The sequence below is a fragment of the Hordeum vulgare genome, chromosome 5H (assembly GCF_904849725.1).
Source record: "Hordeum vulgare subsp. vulgare chromosome 5H, MorexV3_pseudomolecules_assembly, whole genome shotgun sequence".
NCBI classification, from domain to species: domain Eukaryota; kingdom Viridiplantae; phylum Streptophyta; class Magnoliopsida; order Poales; family Poaceae; genus Hordeum; species Hordeum vulgare.
Window position 1 is genome coordinate 565,564,009 of NC_058522.1, and position 22,253 is coordinate 565,586,261.

The 22,253-nt window shown below is 43.8% G+C and overlaps 1 protein-coding gene and 1 pseudogene across 1 annotated transcript; one reads left to right on the forward strand and one right to left on the reverse strand.

Annotated features, from left to right (window-relative positions):
* The first annotated feature begins 4,076 nt into the window (after nt 1-4,076).
* Nucleotides 4,077-5,591, forward strand: LOC123453095 (annotated as a pseudogene).
* Nucleotides 5,592-10,370: 4,779 nt separating this feature from the next.
* Nucleotides 10,371-12,352, reverse strand: LOC123453096 (60 kDa jasmonate-induced protein-like). Its single transcript, XM_045129854.1, has 2 exons — nt 12,000-12,352; nt 10,371-11,163 (listed from the first exon to the last, which is right to left on the reverse strand). The coding sequence occupies exons 1-2, from the start codon at nt 12,333-12,335 to the stop codon at nt 10,552-10,554; spliced, it is 948 nt and encodes a 315-aa protein (XP_044985789.1). The 5' UTR covers nt 12,336-12,352; the 3' UTR covers nt 10,371-10,551.
* Between the last annotated feature and the right edge of the window lie 9,901 nt (nt 12,353-22,253).

Below are 22,253 nucleotides of genomic sequence, written 5' to 3' on the forward strand. Positions count from 1 at the left end.
GATCCAATAACCTTGTTCTATGACAACACGGGTGCCATTGCCTTAGCAATGGAACCACGGTTTCACAAGAAGACCAGACACATCAAACGACGCTTCAACCTCATCCGCGACTACGTCGAGGAAGAGGACGTAAATATATGCAAGGTGCACACGGATCTGAATGTAGCAGACCCGCTGACTAAACCTCTTCCACGGCCAAAACATGATCGACACCAGAACTGTATGGGTGTTAGATTTGTTACAATGTAATTCACATGGTGATGTGAGGGCTGGATTATTGACTCTAGTGCAAGTGGGAGACTGTTGGAATTATGCCCTAGAGGCAATAATAAATATGGTTATTATTATAATTCCTGTATCAAGATAATAGTTTATTATCCATGCTATAATTGTATTGAATGAAGACTCATTTACATGTGTGGATACATAGACAAAACACCGTCCCTAGCATGCCTCTAGTTGGCTAGCCAGTTGATCAATGATAGTCAGTGTCTTCTGATTATGAACAAGGTGTTGTTGCTTGATAACTGGATCACGTCATTGGGAGAATCACGCGATGGACTAGACCCAAACTAATAGACGTAGCATGTTGATCGTGTCATTTTGTTGCTACTGTTTTCTGCGTGTCAAGTATTTATTCCTATGACCATGAGATCATATAACTCACTGACACTGGAGGAATGCTTTGTGTGTATCAAACGTCGCAACGTAACTGGGTGACTATAAAGATGCTCTACAGGTATCTCCGAAGGTGTTAGTTGAGTTAGTATGGATCAAGACTGGGATTTGTCACTCCGTGTGACGGAGAGGTATCTCGGGGCCCACTCGGTAATACAACATCACACACAAGCCTTGCAAGCAATGTAACTTAGTGTAAGTTGCGGGATCTTGTATTACGAAACGAGTAAAGAGACTTGCCGGTAAACGAGATTGAAATAGGTATGCGGATACTGACGATCGAATCTCGGGCAAGTAACATACCGAAGGACAAAGGAAATGACATACGGGATTATACGAATCCTTGGCAGTGAGGTTCAAACGATAAGATCTTCGTAGAATATGTAGGATCCAATATGGGCATCCAGGTCCCGCTATTGGATATTGACCGAGGAGTCTCTCGGGTCATGTCTACATAGTTCTCGAACCCGCAGGGTCTGCACACTTAAGGTTCGACGTTGTTTTATGCGTATTTAAGTTATATGGTTGGTTACCGAATGTTGTTCGGAGTCCCGGATGAGATCACGGACGTCACGAGGGTTTCCGGAATGGTCCGGAAACGAAGATTGATATATAGGATGACCTCATTTGATTACCGGAAGGTTTTCGGAGTTAACGGGAATGTACCGGGAATGACGAATGGGTTCCGGGAGTTCACCGGGGGGGGGCAACCCACCCCGGGGAAGCCCATAGGCATTGAGGGAGCCACACCAGCCCTTAGTGGGCTGGTGGGACAGCCCACAAGTGCCCTATGCGCCAAGGAGAAGAAAATCAAGAGAGAAAGAAAAAAAAAGGAGGAGGTGGGAAGGAAGGGGGACTCCCTCCCACCAAACCTAGTCCAACTCGGTTTGGGGGGGAGAGTCCTCCCCCTTGGACTCGGTCGACCCCCTTGGGGCTCCTTGAGCCCCAAGGCAAGGCCCCCTCCCTCCCACCTATATATACGGAGGTTTTAGGGCTGATTTGAGACGACTTTTCCACGGCAGCCCGACCAGATACCTCCACGGTTTTTCCTCTAGATCGCGTTTCTGCGGAGCTCGGGCGGAGCCCTGCTGAGACAAGGTTATCACCAACCTCCGGAGCGCCGTCACGCTGCCGGAGAACTCTTCTACCTCTCCGTCTCTCTTGCTGGATCAAGAATGCCGAGATCATCGTCGAGCTGTACGTGTGCTGAACGCGGAGGTGCCGTGCGTTCGGTACTAGATCGTGGGACTGATCGCGGGATTGTTCGCGGGGCGGATCGAGGGACGTGAGGACGTTCCACTACATCAACCGCGTTCTCTAACGCTTCTGCTGTACGGTCTACAAGGGTACGTAGATCACTCATCCCCTCTCGTAGATGGACATCATCATGATAGGTCTTCGTGCGCGTAGAAATTTTTTTGTTTCCCATGCGACGTTCCCCAACAGTACATGCTCTGACATCTCAAGTGAACACACATAAATATTTGTCTGTAGCTGATACTTATCATGTATGTAATTTATGCCTCTAAATCTTTCAATTGTCACATGAATTATGCAACATAGTGTCATTGACTATACATAGAAATACAATACATATCTCATGTTGATTTTCGTATTTTGTACCATATGTTCAATATTTGCAAAGAAATTGAGTTCAACCAAGGCCATTCAAATGCAACGCTTTGAAAAGGATCGAGCCTGTGAAATATGAGATCAATCAGGGCAAAGAAGACCCTACGGCAATAGACCAAAAGGATCCAATGTTGGCCCAAGCTCATGTCACTTCAAACCAACAGCAAATCTACGACGGAAATGCAAAGTAGGCTCGGCGTGACCTAGTTGGATTAGATGGACCGGCTGCACCTGTTTTTCTTGAATCTGACCTGTCAAATATACCAAGACTTAGTACTAAAAATAAATTCACGGATTTTAACTTTTTAAGTGTAGGCTCAAGCCATGCGAACCCTTAGATTCATCACAGCTTCAAACCTACCCTGTTTTTATTTACTATACATATTAAAATTGATTGAAGTCAAACTTCATAAAGTTTAACCAAGTTTGTTGATAAAAATTAAAATTTGTATCATAGCAACTCTACATGATGTGAAAGCAATAATGAATATAATGGTATTGATTTGTTATTGAATATGTTAATGTTTTGTCTACAAACTTTGTCAAAGTTTATAAAACATGACTTTGATCAAAGCTAATACGCAGAGTAAATAAAAACGGAGGAAGTATATGTGAAACTTTCGGTTATTGTTACTTTGTGATTTAGTTTGGAGAACATCTTCAAGGATTTAGAGAATTTCAAATTGAATCAACTGGAACTCGTCAACATATTCCTTCACATGGTCGTCCCAACTCTTTATTAGCAGCCCATGCCATCGATCTGTGACTCTATTTTAGGACGCACACCCTCCCTGCAGGCTCATTGCCTCATCGGTGGATTTACAACGCCACGAGCTGCAAGTTCTCCCCGGCCAGCTGAAGTAGTAGGTATGTTGGCGCAGAAACATAGTGGTGCAATCGAGTTTTCTTCTTAATTACCTCGTTACGTTTGCTGATGATGAAATTGTCTCTGGTATTTATTTTCCAGAAATTGCAGCTATGGAAAAAGTTGCTCCCATCGTTGCAGTGACGCCGTTCAACGTGATGACGGACTCGTACGATACGTTCATTAAGAATGTACGCGAAGCTTTGGCCGGCCCTGCTCCTGACACGGTAGTAGGGCCAAAATCCAAGGTAGCATGCCACGTGCTGGCCACGGGCAAGGGGACGACGCCCGTTGAGCAGCCGCCGCGGTGGATCCACGTCGAGCTCCACGGCAAGACGCAGGGAACGACAACGCCTACATCATGGGTTTCACCAACAGCACAGGGAGCTGGTTCCAGCTGAGCAAGCCGAGGACCAAGTACAAGCTCGTCGACGACAAGGCGGTGATGGCAGGCTTCGACGGCAACTACAATACGCTAATCGGTAGTGTCGACGAACTGCCGGACTTGAACCTCAACAAGTTTAGCATGGCGAAAGCAGCTGCCACGCTCTGGAACAAAAAGCAGGCCAGTACTCTCCACGGTGGTGACGACGACGACATGCTCCGTGCCAACGACCCGTTAAAGGAAGCAGTGGCGACCCTCGCCGTTGCCGTCTGCGAGGCCGCGAGGTTCATCCCTGTCTCCGGTGTCGTCAGCAAAGGTTGGAGCCAGGACCGGGTATCGTCCGTCACAACCAAGGAGGTCAACTACATCAAGTATTGGGGTGACTCGTCCACCGCGCTGCTCAGCTGGAAGAAGAAGGGTTACAAGGACGATAAAACCATTTTCGGAAAATTCAATGGTATCGGGATAGGCGACGGCGAACAAGCCTTGGCTGTGGTGTGGCTTCTGAAGCTAGTCATCCGAAGCAACATGGCGGTGGCCGCCACCGGCTACGGCGACGCCCCGAACGATGAGCAGCTGCTCGCGTACGCTGAGCTACCCAAACACGGCCGCTACATGGCGGAGGTATTCGCCGTGCGCATCCCCGCCACCGCCGGAGGAGACCCGCCCAGCGGCACCATCTCTTTCCACGGTGGCCACACTGCAGCAGCGACTTCATTTACAGCTGGAGTCAACACACCTCGCAGCAAACCTGCTGCGACAACCAGGTACGGTGTAATTCCCCTGGTTCCATCTCTTCTACTCCCCGTTTCTAAATATAAGAACTTTTAAAGATTTTATTATGAATTATATACGGAGTAAATGAATGAATCTACATTTTAAAACATGTCTATATACATCCGTATGTAGTTTATAGTAAAATCTCTAAAATGTTTTATACTTCCTCCGTTTTTTTAGTCTGCATATAAGATTTGATTAAAGTCAAGTGAAACAAAGTTTGACCAAATATATATCAAAAGATATCAACATCTATAATCATAACCTATATGCTATGAAAATTAATATCATTATGCATCTACTAATATTGATTTCATATTATAAATGTTGATATTTTGTTTTATAAACTTAGTCAAAGTTTATGAAGTTTGACTTTGATCAAATCTTATATGTGGACTAAAAAGAAACGGAGGGAGTATTTAAGAATGGAACGAATAATCCGTAATGAAATCTTAAAAGAATAAAAATAAATATATTTAGAAACGGAGGAACTACCTTCTTTCTACTCGTTTCATTCCATAATTATAAGAGAGTTTTTAACACTATAGCTCCTTAATTAATACTCCATGCATTATAGTACTACTAGTGTCTGAAAACAAGACCTTCAAGCATTCTTCTTCTACCGAATTCAAACAGGGTAACATCGTGCTCACTGGGCCATCGGTGGCCACGTCGGCATACGGTCCAATTGTCTTCAGCCTCGACCTCCATGATGGCAGCCACGGGCAAGCCGACGACGACAAGGAGGAAGAGATCACCGGAAAGATAGTCTGCGATGTCGTTGGCGGCGACTTCTCCAACTACAACATGGTCATATCGGAGACTGTCCACACAGGCTACGGCCCCGCAGAGGTGATCTACGCCGTCCTGAGCAACGGCGTCCAAGGCCATGTCGACGTGAAGCTTGTTGGCCTGCAGTCCCGAGACGAAGAGGTTCTCGTCGGCAGGATTGTTGCTCGCAGCAAGCTGTTCGACGTCGGCTGCATGCTCTTCTACAACGAGGCTGCTGTCCAGCAGGGAGTGCGCGTGCGACCAGGGGAGCTGATTCCGTTGGCGAGGCATGCGCTCGCCATGCCGATGCACATGCCGCTGACCATTGAACTTGACCTTCGTCGCGGTGGATCCCATGATGAAATTGTTAGAGGCGAGCTTGAGTTCAAAACTGCCATCGACGGCCTGCATACGGGACGTCTTGTTGGTGTCAATGGTGCTGAATTCGAGGTGACAATCTTATGGTCGGAGTACCCTTGGTAGACACACCCGTGTGAGCGCCCGAGTACTATCAATTACAAATACTATATGCAACTCAGTACCAGTTCAAAAATAAGTGTCGTTTCTTGACACATACTACTACTTTGGTTTTTCTAATATATTTGTAATGAATAAAGGGTAATAAAATTGTAAGATTTCTCATGGAAGACATATATTTTGTTTTGTTTTGCTTCTCTTCTTTTTCATGCGAGGTTTTTCCTTGTTATTTTTATATACCTGGCAAAAAATATGATATTATTGCTGTTCAAGGTTAAAATCATTTAGATAATTTGATTTCACAATCTAGGATTCCTATATCTTTTAGCTAGAGGTAGTAGTACATTGGTAAAATGGACTCAAGCGGCGTGTGCTATATCTTTCTTGGATTACGAAGATGACATAAACCACTAACTAGATCATTGATGGCGCGCGTTGCTGCGCCCATCTATTTTGACTTTTAGTTGTTAGGGATAAAAAGTAACTTGTATACATTTGTTTGCAATACATTTAAATATTGTGCTTGTCTCCTTCATTTTGCAGAATATAGTGGTATATAACTGAAGAGAGAGAAATAATAGGAATATAATGGTATGCAACTCAAGAGAGAAATTTAGTGGTTGATCTACAAAAAAGTAGCGATCGAGACTGTGATCTCTTTTTACTCCTAAAAGGACTCCCACAAAGGCTCCCATCACAATAACTAAAAAATAAATATATTAAGGAAAGACATCAGGAATATACGAGAGAAAAATAGGGAGTACAAATATTTTTGGACTTTTGGACAATATTATTATTTAAAAAATCCCAATGCATTCTGAACAGTAATACTACAGTTATACAGTCTCAATGCGTTCTACACAGTAATACTACAATTATATACATTGTGATCCAAGGGATATATATTGTTGCAACATCAGGAATATACGAGAGAAAAATAGGGAGTACAAATATTTTTGAACTTTTGGACAATATTATTATATAAAAAATCCCAATGCGTTCTGAACAGTAATACTACAGTTATACAGTCTCAATGCGTTCTACACAGTAATACTACAATTATATACATTGTGATCCAAGGGATATATATTGTTGCAACATCAGGAATATACGAGAGAAAAATAGGCAGTACAAATATTTTTGAACTTTTGGACAATATTATTATTTAAAAAATCCCAATGCGTTCTGAACAGTAATACTACAGTTATACAGTCTCAATGCGTTCTACACAGTAATACTACAATTATATACATTGTGATCCAAGGGATAAATATTGTTGCATCGCGTCAGGGTAGATGATTGAATGTGTACTTGCTCAGATGATGTCATAGAGTTCCATCTGATCAACGATAATAGAAGTTATATTAAGCTCAATATCAAAATGCTAGTGGGTTGTTGCGAAACAATTGCTACATCTTAAGCAACTTAAAATTGCTTACATTGAACTAAAGACAAAATACATGTTAGCGAGGCAAATCAATTGAGGAAATAGCTACACAAGTAGTGTCACAAGGAAGGAAACAATAATGACAACATTACCTACAAAACATTTTTGCTAGTATCTGTAAGAGAGCACCATCTATCAAATCAAAATCATAAATCGAGCTTGGCTTCCCGGACTGTCCTTACTATATCTTTGAAGCTGGGAAAATAAAATCTAGATCATGTGTAGCAAATGAGAATTGCATGAATTCGTTAAAGCTCAGCGCATGTGCATGTATGTAGATGTTCCTGCAATAATTATGATACCTACCACACGCCAACGTTGGAGTAAAATTAGCCACTTCTTTAAGACACGGCAAAATATTAAAATAAATTACTGCTATTATAATCATGTGATTTAACTTCTTTCAAAATAAGTTTATCCCATTTTGTAGCTCAGAGATACCTAAAGTAATGCGTGACAAAGATTGCAAACCAGACACTTGATGGTGCGTGAACGTTTAAGAATCTTTTGTTAAATATTGGAGTCTAATTTTTAAGGTCCCCTCTTGCCAGAACCTATGTGGCCTTGAACTAAGCACCAAACCAAAATGTGCAAGCCAAAACTAAGCTCAAGAATAATTGATGGGGTGGCATTCATGACAACTGATAGATATCAACATGTTTACACCATTCAATTAGTAAGCATTAGTCTTAATGTACACAAGGAGGCTATATGTATTAAATAGAGGATTTGCCCATCATTTGTAATTATCATTTAAAAGCATGAGAAACCAGTCGGCCTTCTCAAAATCCAACAAAATAGAAGTGCCTTGATCAACTATTTTACCATACCTTATATGATTCCAGATATTCTCACAAACCAGGAAAAAAAAGCAAGCTCAAACAGAATTGAAATAAGGTAGGAAAATCTCACATTTATGTGTATCATTAAGTAATAGTTATGTACCAGGGGTTGTGGTCATGTGGTAGGTGGCGCAAGTAGATGCACTAATGGTGGCGGTCTCTTGTGCTCCGGCTCACAGCCTCTTTTGGTGCCTTCCTCGGTTGAACGGATCTTATATTACTGTATGACTCGATTTAGCATATGAGCATACTTGTATTGATTCTTTTATTAGAAATTCATGTAGTAATTAGTACTCTTAACATGTAGAAAACAACCAAGAAACATGTTATGGTATTGTCTCATTGGTAAGGAAAATGTGTTACAAAGTCTATTTAAAATGATCTAAAAATATATTTCACAGCTGGAACAGTGAACAATGGTCTAGTAGTGAAACACAAGCTACATATAATGGATAGGGATTGAACAATCACAACTGAAACCAGGGGAGTATATGAGCAAGGATGTCTCACCTTTGTTTGAACGACGGTCATTCCAGAATGCATGTGGGCTTGAGATTCAATCTTGTACTACAATTTACTGTCGATGGGAAAACTAAAATAAATGAAGTTAGTAATTAAGCAGACACTTATTCTAGGCCTATACTACAAATGTGTTGGTGGGGTTGTTCAAGAAGATAGAACCAAAGAGCACAAAAGGAAAACATTCTTGAGCATCTTGGATGGATCTGTTTCGGTTTGCGCCTGGTGAACATGTTTGTAAGCAATAACAAAGGTACTGAAAATGACTTCTCATAAGTGATGACATGCATGTCAATAAAGCGATGAGCCCAATTTCTATATGATGATGTTCAAACAAGACTTGCGAAGCTACAGCAGCCTCGTTTTCTTCAAGAACACCACAGGTGGTACACTTGCAGACAAGACTGCTTCAATTCGTTAACTGATTGGTTTTTTCCAATTGGTAGCTAGACATTATACCACAGATCCCCTGAGATTAATCCTCGGCCATTGAATAAATCTGCACGGTGTGAAACCATTTCAGAAGAGGGATGAATGCAAAGTTGTCAGAATCGCGATTCTGAATCGGATCGGAGCTCCATTGCTAGGATCGTGAATCGTAGAATCTTAACTATGAGGATCGTAGAAACTTAGATTCTATGAGCAAAATCGTAGAATCGGAGGGGCTAGTTTGGATCGTAAGATCGTAAGATTCTAAGACTTGAGTCACGATTCTGACAACTTTGGATGAATGTATGAACGAGGAAGGATGCTAACCTTTGTTTTCCAGAATGTGTGTGTGCGGGCTAAAGTAGTGGCAGAACTATTGCAAGCGCGGATCAAATGTTGGAGTTTGCATAGTGAAATATTTTTGCATTTGTTCGTAGATTCAGTTTGTACAAACTTACAATCAAGAAATTAAAATCTAACTGCATGGAGCCTTGCAGACACGTCTGAACATGCTGTTTGGCCGCCTCGAGAAGAGATAGGGACGAGAGTGTGGATTGCTACGTGCGACCTAGAGGTTGCATCGCGCGCCCATGCTTGCTCGCTACTGCCGTCACTCGAGATTGGTGTGCCCAGTCCGACACCAGCCGTCGTGGTACGCTACGGGTATGTACGTTGCTCTCTCTCAGCCGAGCCGCCGAGACCGAATCCCCTTTGAAGCTAGTGTCGCTCGCCCGCCGCCCCGCTGCTAGTCCACGTCATGAAAGAGGGAGAGACGATGGGAAGAAGAGGGAGAGGCAGCACCGTAGAGGCAAAGGCGGAGTAGATCGAGAGGGGGGAGAATCGAGTGGGTGGTGGTGGAGGAATTGGCATAGGGTTTGGGAGGAGGCCAGGAGATAGTCGGGGGAGAGGTGAGAAACGAGAGGAGAGGGCCTTCGCGCTTCGCGTTTGGTTGGTGCATAGGCCCGATCAACAGGAACACGTCGATTTTTCTACGGGAGTAGCGTCCCTCTAAGACAGTTGACCCATTGAGCGAGAGATGGAGCGTTAAGGAAGATCGGACGACCAGAAACAATCATATCGCGACAATGGACGGCCTGAAATGCGTAAGTCGTGAGAGGGCTGGGATTGGGCTCAGTTTTACTGTCCTAAATGGACGGCCAGAAATGCGTAAGTCGTGAGAGGGCTGGGATTGGGCTCAGTTTTACTGTCCTAAATATGACCATATCACTATTATCACAGGAACGTCCTAAACAATCTAGGTTGAGATTATATTAAGTAACACTCATAAATCATGATACGCCAATCAACTCAGGAACCAAATCAACTTCACTCTAGTCAAGAATTTATCATGAGTAGTGTTATGGAAACATGCGGGCCATGGATGCCGAGAACATTTTACAGGCCGTCATCTTTGCTTCAAACTTTCCAATGTTATTCCGGTGACAGTTTAAAGAAAAGTGTTCTTAATTTAATCTAGACCTAGATTGTTTAGCACGTTCTTGTGATAATAGTGATAGGGTCACATTAGTGGTTTATGTCATCCTCATATAGCACAAGAACGCGGTAGTATGTGTCATATATATTACCCTTTATTCATTACAAATGTATTAGAAAATACAAATTAGTATGTGTCAATAAACACTTATTTTTGAACTGCTAGTGAGTTCCATATAGTAGTATTTGTATATACACTATAGCTGATAGTACTCCACTTGGCTCACACAGGTGTCTACCAAGGGTATTCCGACCATAAGATTGTCACCTCGAATTCAGCACCATTGACACCAACAAGACGTTCCACATGCAGGCCGTCGGTGGCAGTTTTGAACTCAAGTTGGCCTCTAACAATTTCATCTCCGGATCCACCACGATGAAGGTCAAGCTCAATCGTCAGCGGTATGTGCAATGGCACGGCGAGTGCATGCCTCGCCAACGGAACCAGCTCCCCCGGTCGCACGTGCACTCCCTTGTCAGCGGCCTCCTTGTAGAAGAGCACGCAACCGACGTCGAACAGCTTGCTGCGAGCAACGATCCTGCCAACAAGATCCTCTTCGTCTCGGGACTGCAGGCGCGCAAGCTTCACATCGACCCGGCCTTGGACGCCATTGCTCAGGACAGCGTAGATCACCTCCGCTGGGCCGTAGCATGTGTGGACAGTCTCTGATATGGCCCTATTGTAGTTAGAGAAGTCGCCACCAACGGCGTCGCAGACTATCGTACTGGTGTTCTCTTCCTCCTCGTCGTCCGCTTGCCTACGGTTGCCGTCATGGAGGTCGAGGCTGAAGACAATTGGACTGTATGCCGAGGTGACCACCGATGGCCCAGTAAGCACGATGTTACCCTGTTTCAATTCGGTAGAAGAATGCATGGATGAAGAAAGTGGTTTACGCTGTCTTGTTTGCTGATACGATGATACAATCAAAGTTAATTTTAATATGCTCTCTGCTACACACTCTGTAAACTAATATAAAAGCATTTACATTATTATTTTAAGGATCTAAACGCTTTTATATTAGTTTACGAAGGAAGTATTTTTTCACACGAAAAGTACGAAGATAAGAGTAATCGGAATCATTACTTAATGAAATCAACGGCTCGGGTGTATTAGACACTCTTATTTTTAATGTGAAAAAAGGATGTAAGAAGATCATGTTAAAACTGCTCATCAATTAATACTACGTAAGTACCTCTAGTCCGATTTAATTAAACAGACATAAGAAGAAACAAATTAGACGGCATATAGATTGACAAGCTTCTCTGCAGATTCAGGGATGATTGACAAGCTTCTCTGCAAATTAAACGAAAACAGACCATGTTTGCTTGATTTTCTTTGTTTTATGTCGAATGTAAAATGCTATTTTTGTTGGACGTACGCTTAATTTTACAGCGTCCGTTAAAGTGGCATGTTGGCTCGCTAAAAATTTAGATGAAACAACTACCTACTTAGACGAAAAAACGGTCGCTGCGCGCGTTGTATTATTGTTTTTGTTTTGCGCGTCTATTGAAGATGTTCTAAGATGTTAAGATTTCTGCAACTAACAGGTTTTTTTTTTTTGCGAATAGCAACTAACAGGTTCGACCTGCTTGTGAACCGGTCAACCCGTCCCCTTGCTTGTTTTCAGACAGTAGTAGTACTCCACTAATTAAGAAGATCTACTAGATGGAACGGAATTGCACCTGGCTATCGCAGCAGGTTTGCTGCGAGGTGTGCTCTTCTTCCGGGCCGTAAATGAAGTCGCTCCAGCAGTGGCCGCCGTGGACAGAGATGGTGCCGCTGGGCGGGTCTGCTCCGGCGGCGGCGGGGATGCGCACGGCGAACACCTCCGCCATGTAGCGGCCTTGTCTGGGTAGCTCATCGTACGCGACCAGCTGCTCGTCGGTGGTCGGGGCGTCACCGTAGCCGGTGGCGGCCGCCATGTCGCTCGTGCCCAGAAGAATGGAATGGATTGTGGAGGGTAGACTGGGAGCTCGGAAGAGAAGAACCGGAAGATGTGGGGAATTCTCTTTCGGCATGTATAAACGCCCAGCTGAGAGAGACCGATGCATGACGCGTGTCCACTTGGACGCGTTTAGATGATTGCATCAAGCTCAAATAGACCCGAACGAGAAAAAAAAAACAGGTTGTTTGATTGTTTGGGCTACATTAGATTTTGAGAAAATATGTTTTTGCCACTCAAATTCCTCAAAAATGCAGACTTGGTCCCTTAAAAAAAATTGATACACATTCAGCCCTTCAAGTTTTAATACTCTGTAAGGGTTAGTTCTTTTCAGCCGATTCTAAACAATTACGGCGTGCAGAACCGAAATCACAAAAGAACTCGTTTCTTTTCAGGAATCATTTAAGAATTATCAGAATTAGTAGTGTATTTGAGAATCGTGGAAACTCAACGATTCTGGCAATTCTAGTTAGCTCCTCTAAAGAAAACTTTTCGTTTTGAATTACTATCTCTATTGGACAATCAATTTATGTCCAAATTGACATTTGGTCCACACCAACAAAGGCCCCAAACAGAGTCGGGTTGCGCTCGCGCATCCCTCTGTGTTCTCTCCCCCTCGTGTTCATTTCACCACCAGCCACGCGAGGCCTCGAGTTAGGGTTCCTGCCGCCGCTCGAAGACCCCGACGTGTCGTCCTCAGATCTGTCGGCGGCAGCCACCCTACTCCACCGCCCCATCTCGTACGTCCAGCATGTTCCATCTTCACCGCACTCGGTCGCCCGCCCCGTCTCCTCTCGTCCCGATCCAGTCTTCACCGCGCCTGGCTGCCCTGTCTTCACCACGTCCAGTTGTCCCCATCTTCACCGCACCCGGTTGTGTTATCTCCTCTGTGTCCAATCTCGTCTCCACTGCGCCATCTATTGATGAGCTGCTAGGGGTGTTACAGACAGTTCGACACACAGTTCATACAACAATTACAGCCTAGAATTACAGAAAAGAAATGGACACACAATTCTCTAGGCAGTTTCAAGAATCATAAATTATAAGCGAAGAGAAGTGGCCCTAAGTTTTGTCAAAAACCAGATTTTGACCACTTTTATCGGGTTTGATTGCCCAGATTTTGACCGGGTTTGATCGGATGAATAGTAAATTTGAAAGAGAAGCTTTGAATAATCTAAATTTTTTGTCAACCAATAAATTTGCAAGGTTGTGCAAATTTTCACGGTCTTTCGATACTCTAGGAGCTCGTAGCAAAAAAAAATCTACTCCAAATGAGCAATAGTTTAAAAAATATAAAATATCTGAATTTTTTTGGGGTTCAATATGGTTAGGTGCGCAAGACACGTGCAAATTTTCTTCATCTTTGGACATTCGAGGAGCTTGTGGTAAAAAAAGGAATTTTCGCACTTTTATCGGGTTTGACTGCCCAGATTTTGACCGAGTTTGATCGGATGAATAGTAAATTTGAAAAAGAAACTTAGAATAATCTGAATTATTTGTCAACCAATAAATTTGCAATTTTGTGCCAATTTTCACGGTCTTTCGATACTCCAGGAGCTCGTAGCAAAAGAAATCTACTGCAAATGAGCAATAGATTAAAAAAATAGAAAATATCTGAATTTTTTTGGGGTTCAATATGGTTGTGCAAGGCACGTGCAAATTTTCTTCATCTTTGGACATTCGAGGAGCTCGTGGTAAAAAAAAGGAATTTTTGGTCACGCAAAAATTAGCCAAAAAATGATTATTTTTTTGGCTAGAGCTCGTCGGATGTCATCTGAAAAAACATATTGTACGGACATATCGCACCTAAGCATCATGGCTCCCAAAAAATCTTTTTTTTTCATGCGAAGTAGATTTTTTTGTTCATCTGAAGGAGATTTTTAATAATTCATCCAAAGCACCTAAGTAGCTTGTCGGGATTATTGTTCATCCAAAGTAGTTTTTTTTCACGAGCACCTTGAGTGTGCAAATACATCATGCATCTTGCGCATGTAAGCATATTAGTTGACAAAAAAATCAAATTTTTAAATTTTTTCACATTTATTGTTCATCCTGTCAAACCTGGTCAAGATGAGGGCGGTCAAACCCGGTCAAAGTTGTCAGAATCTGGTTTTGGACGAAATTTACCCGGTTTTGAGACTTGAAGGACCTAATGTGTAACAAAAATCTTAAGGGACCAAATCTATACTTTTGGAGAACTTGAGGGACCAAAAACATACTTTTCTCTTAGATTTTTTGTGAGCACGAATATTAAAGCGCTCCTCACCCACGCCCGCTAGGAACGGCCGATTCGGTTATTTGTAAAGAGCCAGGTCTGAGCAATGCATGAAAGGGGAATGCGATGTACACCTTCTACGTCCACGAAGATGGCGGGGGCTCGCACGCATCTCTAGAAAGCGGTTGGAGAAATTGGCGTCACATCATGCCTCACTCGGTCGCCCTATATAGCCTCCCTATATAGATAAGGCAAGACAAGGCGTACGCAGCACCGACGGGGCCGGTAGGCCAGTGATCCGGAGGAGGCTGGCGAGGGGCCGGCAAGCCCCGTGCAGCCGACGAGCCCAGCATAGCTGACAGCCAACGCAGCCAACGGTGGCTAGGGTTTGGATCAGTTAGGCTAGCTCATACCATGATAGAAGGGAATAAAGATGAAATTGGTAAAATTGTTGATTCTATTTCTTAAGCCTCGTGGGAGTATATATAGGAGTACATGATTATTTTGAAGTATAAGATATGGCAAAAACAAATCCTACTCTATCCTCTTATTTTTTATGACCATGTGGGAAACAAGAATGTTTTCTCCTTTGAACTATCGTGGTTCAAAAAAGAGAGTTTTTTTATCTTATTTCCCTAAATGGGCCAAGGTGACCCAGGGAAGATCTAATATTGAGAGATGGCAATATAAATTCAGGTATTTGCGAAAGTTCTTGCGAGGTTGGGCTAAAAATGAAAGCAGGATTTATACGTGGAGAAAGAAGGTTTATTCAACTTATAAATGAGTTAGACCTGGAAGCTAAATCGATTCTATTAGATGCGAATGAACGGTCTACATAATTAGCTGCTTTAGCTTTAAAATGACATAATTAGCTTAGTTAGGTAAAAAAATATCACAAGAACCTTGGTTAGCTCATAACTTAGCGTATATTCCTCCTAAATGACATAATAAGCTCAAAATAGCATAAGAACCTTGGTAAGCTCATAAATGTTAGCTTGTTTTCCTCTAAAATGACATAATTAGCTTAGTTAGGTCAAACATGGCATAAGAACATTTGTTACATCATAAATGTCAGATAATTAGCTTATTTTCATCCAAAATGACATAATTAGCTTAGTTAGGTCAAAACGACATAATAACCTTGGTTAGCTCAAAAAGGTCTATACTTTGCTTATCCCCCCCCCCCCCAAATGACATAATAAGCTAAAAATGTCATAGATTGTTCTTCTTCTTCTAACTTCTTATTACTATTTTGCAGATTATATTTACTACATGAAAGCTGGCATTGACGGATTGCTTTAGTTTTTTTTTCATTTGAGTTGATGAACAATGTCGAACTATATGTCTGTATGTATGGATGAAGAGTGTAAAACTTTGTGTGTTGGTCCATTCGATGTATGTGTTGTGATTGATGAACAAATGACATTGATAAACTTTATATGTATATCATATATGTGTTGTGAACTATATATAATATATGTGTTGTGAAATATATGTGTACCGTATAAGTTATGTGAAATAACATAAAATAAACAAAATATATGAGTATTATGGTATAGTTAAAGCAATTTATGAACTTCAATTCTATGATGAAAATTCATCGAACGTCGTAGTCTTCAAATGTTATTGGTTCCAACCTAAAGAGATTAGAAGGACTCGTGAACATATAGGGCTTGTAGAAATCAATCAAAGCACCCATTTGGATGTTCCCGATATCTATATTACACCTCAACAGGAGACCCAAGTTTTCTATCTACCGTGGGCCTGCCAAACTAATAAGAATATCAATGGTTGGGATGTTGTTAATGAAGTGTCTCCACATGCTAGACCAACTCCCCTAGATGAAGAGGAATATGAGTCTCACATTAACCCAGACACATATGACGGAGAATTCTTCCAAGAAACACGTCTTTTGAAGAAACATTTCAAAAACCGTTGTACTTCACCCCAGAACATGGAAGTAGACAGCGACAGTGAGTCCGACTTCAGCCCTGAGACGGAACCAACACAACCGGAACTAGAAGAGGTTACTGCAGCGGATAACATGTCAATGCTTGAGTGATTACAGAAAGGCCTTCCACAAGTTGATGTCGGTGAACCCGATGAGCACGCCATTCATGAAGACACGCATGATAGTGATGATGATGATGCATTTATTGATCCACACTATTATTAGTTTGTATGCATCCCAACTTAAATTATATATGTACATATTATTATTCATGTCAGGTATTCAATTTTGTTATGTTGTACTAATTTCTTTTACTCTTTATCATGGCAAGTGTTGAAAGATATGGGTGCGGGTCCAGATTGCTCGGCGGCCTGCGAGAGGGGTACTTCCATTCCACCCCAGTCTCACTGTAGAGTCTTGGCAGACTGTCTGGGGACGCCCGCGGGTGCTTCTTCATCGGCGTCGTTCCCCACCGGGAGAGGAGGTCGGGCAGGAAAGAAGGCGCAGGGTAGAGAACGTGGCCACGGGAGAGGTAGGCGGACTGATATGCCATCCTCGCCGCCACCCCAGCCGATTCACCTGAGCACATGACTACTATGGTGAACCCATTTGAGGTGGAGGCTATGGGGACTCTGGTCGAGGAGCCTCGGGTCGACGGGCATTCGACCCCTCAGACTCCTGGTCATGAGGCATCAACCCATGAGGCTCCTGTGCCAGGGGCTACGTCCCATGAGACTCCTGTCCGAGAGGCTTTGGCCGACGCAAAGGCGTCCGGATGGAATACCTGGCTGGATCAGACCGAGGGGCCAGGTGTCCATTCTGATGGTGGCGGGGAAGCCGGTGATGAGTTTACTGATAGTGAGGGTGAGGTGGTTGAGGGGGTCACCGTGTACCAGCGTGGTAGTACACGTCTCCCGGTCGTACCGGCGACCCGCGAGCAGAGGCCGGTGATTAGGCCTAAGGGGGAGAAGTAAGTTCATTTACTCTTTTTGTACCTTTTGCCTTCAAGTTTCTTCAAATATCTAATGTGTTGACCTTGTCATACCGCAGGGGTTGGAATCACCCCCTTGGAGTCTGCAAGCCGAACACCGTCCTTGGTGTACTTTGCCGGGAAAATTTCCCGCGATTTTTCACGTTGCCCGGTGAGGGTGAGCTTCCTGCACTAGGGTTTACCTAGGAGCACTACGAGGCTACCCCAAGCCCCGCCGGAGGAGATTATCGATGGTGTCTTGTGCCACACGAGGGCCCAGATGGTGATTAACAGATTTTGGGTAACTTCTCCTTTTACACAATCTAAAATTAACAATATAGCTAGTTATTGTACTAATCAGTGTTGTATCGTTTGATTGCAGACCTTCTACATGTGTGAGGAGGGATATGAGGAGGCAGCGACCAATGTTATCGAGGCCGAGTGCAAGCAGCTATTACAGAACTTAGGCCACGAGTATCGGTCGCACGCTGTTCGAGACTACTGCGCCATGCATGGTATTAAGAAGGACAAAAAGTTGTGCCGCGGAAAGTATGTGAAGAAGGAGCAGTACCTGAAGGTAATTACCTATTCTTAAGGCCTTGTACGTAGTTTTCTTGATTTGATTCGTAGGCATAGCACTCAGATTTCTCCTTACTAACTTATAGGTGCCCCCGAGATGGTGTGTGGATCAGATGGATTGTTGGGAGGCGTTGGTGGATGAGTGGTGCACAGGCCAATGACGAGCCGTCCACGACAATGCGAAGGACCGGTGTGCTCAAATGGTTGGAGTGCCACACCATGAAGGCAGCGTCAACTTATTTCAGTTCAGATGGAACTGGGTATGTGGCTTTCTTCATGATTCATGCAATTCATTCTTCATGCTAGCTTGAGCCCTTTACTAATACTTTGATCCTCTCTTTTAGGAACATCACAATAAGACGGAGGTGCCAGAGTTGTATGATCTCTATGGCATGGCCCATATCGCCTCCTACAAGAAGGCCAAGGCATTTTGTGAGTCTGACCTCGATCATCGAGAGAAGTTCACCAACATCTCCTCCCACAACAAGCTCGTGATATACAAGGACGAGGGGAAGAAGAGGAGAGGAGAGGACTTTAACTCGAGCAACAAACCTTTGGATCCAGATCCGGTGATGATATCTGGTGGCGGGAGGCCCCATGGCTCGATAGCCTTTGGAGATGGGTTGATACGTTGTCCTCTGACCCTCCCGGAGATCAAGGTGCGCCAGACGAGCTCCTGTCCTGAGATAAGGACTCGTCCACGGCCAGTCGATCTCGCCATCGAGGTTAGTTATACAGACTCAGAAAACTTTCATCCATTACATTGTGTGTGTGGCCATAGATTATTACAATTCTAACGAGGAGTGGTGTTGCAGGATGCTCTTAAAAAAGAGAGAGCGGCAACCGAGGTGCTTCTGGAGGAGAGGGGTCGGGCCGTGAAGGAGAACATGGCTCAGTTGTTGGAGGAGGAGAGGGCACAAAATGAGGCGGCTAACCGGGCCATGTACGATCTCCTTGTGGTAAGTTTCCTTTTCACATTAGCCAAATCATGCATGTAATGTCTGTTTCATTACTAAGTGATATGCGTGACCCTTCAAACCCAAATGTGTAGTCTATGTGCCTCCAGAATGCATGGTAAGACCCCTTCATCGATGCCTAACATTTCTAGGGTTGGAAAAGTGAGTTTCATTTGAATGATCATTAGTTATTAGTATTAACATTTGAGTGTCATCATGCTAACGAGACATTGCAAAATATCTTTTGTGCAAAATAATTCCCGAGCCACATCGCACAACCCTTCTCCAGGGCAACCTTCTCCAAGTGAACCCGCCCCTAGCAACCCCCCATGATTCACATCCTTGATGACGACGACGGTAAGCTTTTGTTGGAGCATATATCTCCATATGTGGTTTTGGTACTTGATGACAATTCCTATGGACTAATGGTTGCCTTAAGTTACATTTATATGGATTTGTCCATAGGCACTTCTTGAAGTCCATCTGTTGGGTTCAAGGAGTTTATATGATGACCAAGATGGTATTCAAGGTATTATCCAAAGAATGGTCATAGAGACACATGGTTGATCAAGATCTCAGACAAAGAGTAAATCAAGATGATCAACACACAAAGCGTACAAGATGTACCGAGAGGGATCAAGTGATCCCATGGTATGGTAAGCATTGTCCATTACGTGTTTGTGTACTAACCCATGGTCTTCGTGAGAGTTCTATGTGGGGGTTAGGTGTGTTTACATGGGCTAGCGTCAAAGGGAAGATCTCATACAACCCATGGAGTATGACGTCAAGTTGTGATCATCATCAATGGTTGATCAAGATCTCAGACAAAGAGTAAATCAAGATGATCAACACACAAAGCGTACAAGATGTACCGAGAGGGATCAAGTGATCCCATGGTATGGTAAGCATTGTCCATTACGTGTTTGTGTACTAACCCATGGTCTTCGTGAGAGTTCTATGTGGGGGTTAGGTGTGTTTCCATGGGCTTGCGTCAAAGGGAAGATCTCATACAACCCATGGAGTATGACGTCAAGTTGTGATCGTCATCAAGATTGCGATGTACAAGTTCAAGTGGATCAGCACGAAGATAGCATGCTTGAAGCTTGCCGTCCATTGTGATGGCAAGGTACTTGTGAAGATATGTTGAAGAGTGGCTCACCCATAGTGAGTATGGGGGAGCAATCAACTAGTCTTCATCAAGCCAACACAATCAAGAAAGGTGGTCCATCTTGAGGAAGCCAAGATCATCATCATCTAGCTCAAGAGGACGAGGTGCAAGGTATAGGTTTGCCCTTGATAGGTTTTCTGGTTAGGATAGATTGCTGTTCTATCAAGGGGGGCTCTCAAGTCAGTAGCTTGATCGTATCGTTCGTTGAGAGCTCAAACCATTTGCATCCTTGCATCATTCTTCTTGGTTCTTGTTTGGTGTTTCTCTTTGTGAGTTTTAGAGCTTATGGTCATCTTCGTGACAAGCTCGAGTTCATCGAAAACGGAGTCCATATGCATCTACTATGATGTTTTCGATGTTGGAGTTTTTGCCGGTTCTTCATTCATAGAGATCTCACATCTCTATATCTTTGGCATATTCATAACCGCTGTTTGGATAGCCCTTGTCGTCCTGAATCCAACAAGCTTGGGTTTGCTCGATTCGGAGCTCGTATGCAAAAGTTATGGTTGTTTCAGTGGCGAGCGGTAGTACCGCTGGACCTAGCGGTAGTACCGCTAGAGTTGGCGGTAGTACCGCTGGCCCTAGCGGTAGTACCGCTGGCTCGCGGTAGTACCGCCCCTGGTCAGCGGTAGTACCGCTCCAGGAGCTTAGTACCGCCTGCCTAGCGGTTGTTCGTGGACGGACCTTTTTGCGAAGACTTTCTTGGCGGTGGTAGTGCCTTTGCACTACCAGGGGCCCAGCGGTAGTACCGCTGGGGCCAGCGGTAGTACCGCTGCAGCCAGCGGTAGTACCGCTGGAGCTCGGGCAGAAAGTGGGGGTAACGGTCTGATTCCTTCCCCCACTATATAAAGGGGGTCTTCTTCCCCCTTGGACTTATCCATCCGTTGAGCTCTTGTTCTACCTCCATTGTTGACATTCTTAGAGCTTGCTTACTCTCAATCCCTCCAATGATTCTTGCTTGTTCTTGAGGGAAAAGAGAGAGGAGATCTAGATCCACATCTCCACCAATCACTTTCTCCTCTATGTGAGGGGAACCCCTTGGATCTTGATCTTGGAGTTCTTTGTGAGCTCCTTGTTCTTCCTCTCATATTTCTCCATAGCTTTTGTTGTTGTGGAGGGATTTGAGTGTGAGGGACTTGACCACTTCGTGTGTTCTTTCCATTGCATTAGTTGCATCGGTTTGAGTTCTCCACGGTGATACGTGGAAGTGAGAAGTTGAGAAGCTTACTACCTTTGGTACTTAGTACCCTTGATATTGTTCTTCGTGGATGCTTTGGCGTCCTAGAAGCTTGGTGGTGTCTCGGAGCTCAATCATTGTGGTGTGAAGCTCCGGGAAGCGTCGGGGTCTCCAATTAGGTTGTGGAGATTGCCCCGAGCAATTTGTACGGGTACCGGTAACCGCCCCCAAGGGTTGCCACGTGTACGGGTTCGGTGACCGCCCCCAAGGGTTGCCATTTGTACGGGTTCGGTGACCGCCCCCAAGGGTTGCCATTTGTACGGGTTCGGTGACCGCCCTCAAGGGTCCCTTAGTGGAATCACGGCATCTTGCATTGTGCGAGGGCGTGAGGAGATTACGGTGGCCTTAGTGGCATCTTGGGGAGCATTGTGCCTCCACACCGCTCTAACGGAGATTAGCATTCGCAAGGGTGTGAACTTCGGGATACATCATCGTCTCCCCCTGCCTCGGTTATATCTTACCGGAACCCTTTACTTATGCACTTTACTTTGTGATAGACATATTGTTTATTGTAATATATCTTGCTATCACTTAGTTGTTTATATTCCTTAGCATAAGTTGTTGGTGCACATAGGTGAGCCTAGTTGTTTGTAGGGTTTGTGCTTGACATATTAAACGTTAGTTTTATTCCGCATTTGTTCAAGCCTAAACCTTAACTATTTTAAAGCGCCTATTCACCCCCCCCTCTAGGCGACATCCACGTCCTTTTCAGTTTTCCCTAGTGTTATGCAACATACTTAGCTTATTTTCTCCAAAATGACATACTTAGCTAATTATCCTCTAAAATGACATGATTAGCTTATTTAGTTCATTTATGGCATAATTAGCTTAGTTAGGTCAAAATAGCACCAGAACCTTGGTTAGCTCATAACTTAGCGTATCTTCCTCAAAAATGACATAATAAGCTCAAAATATGAT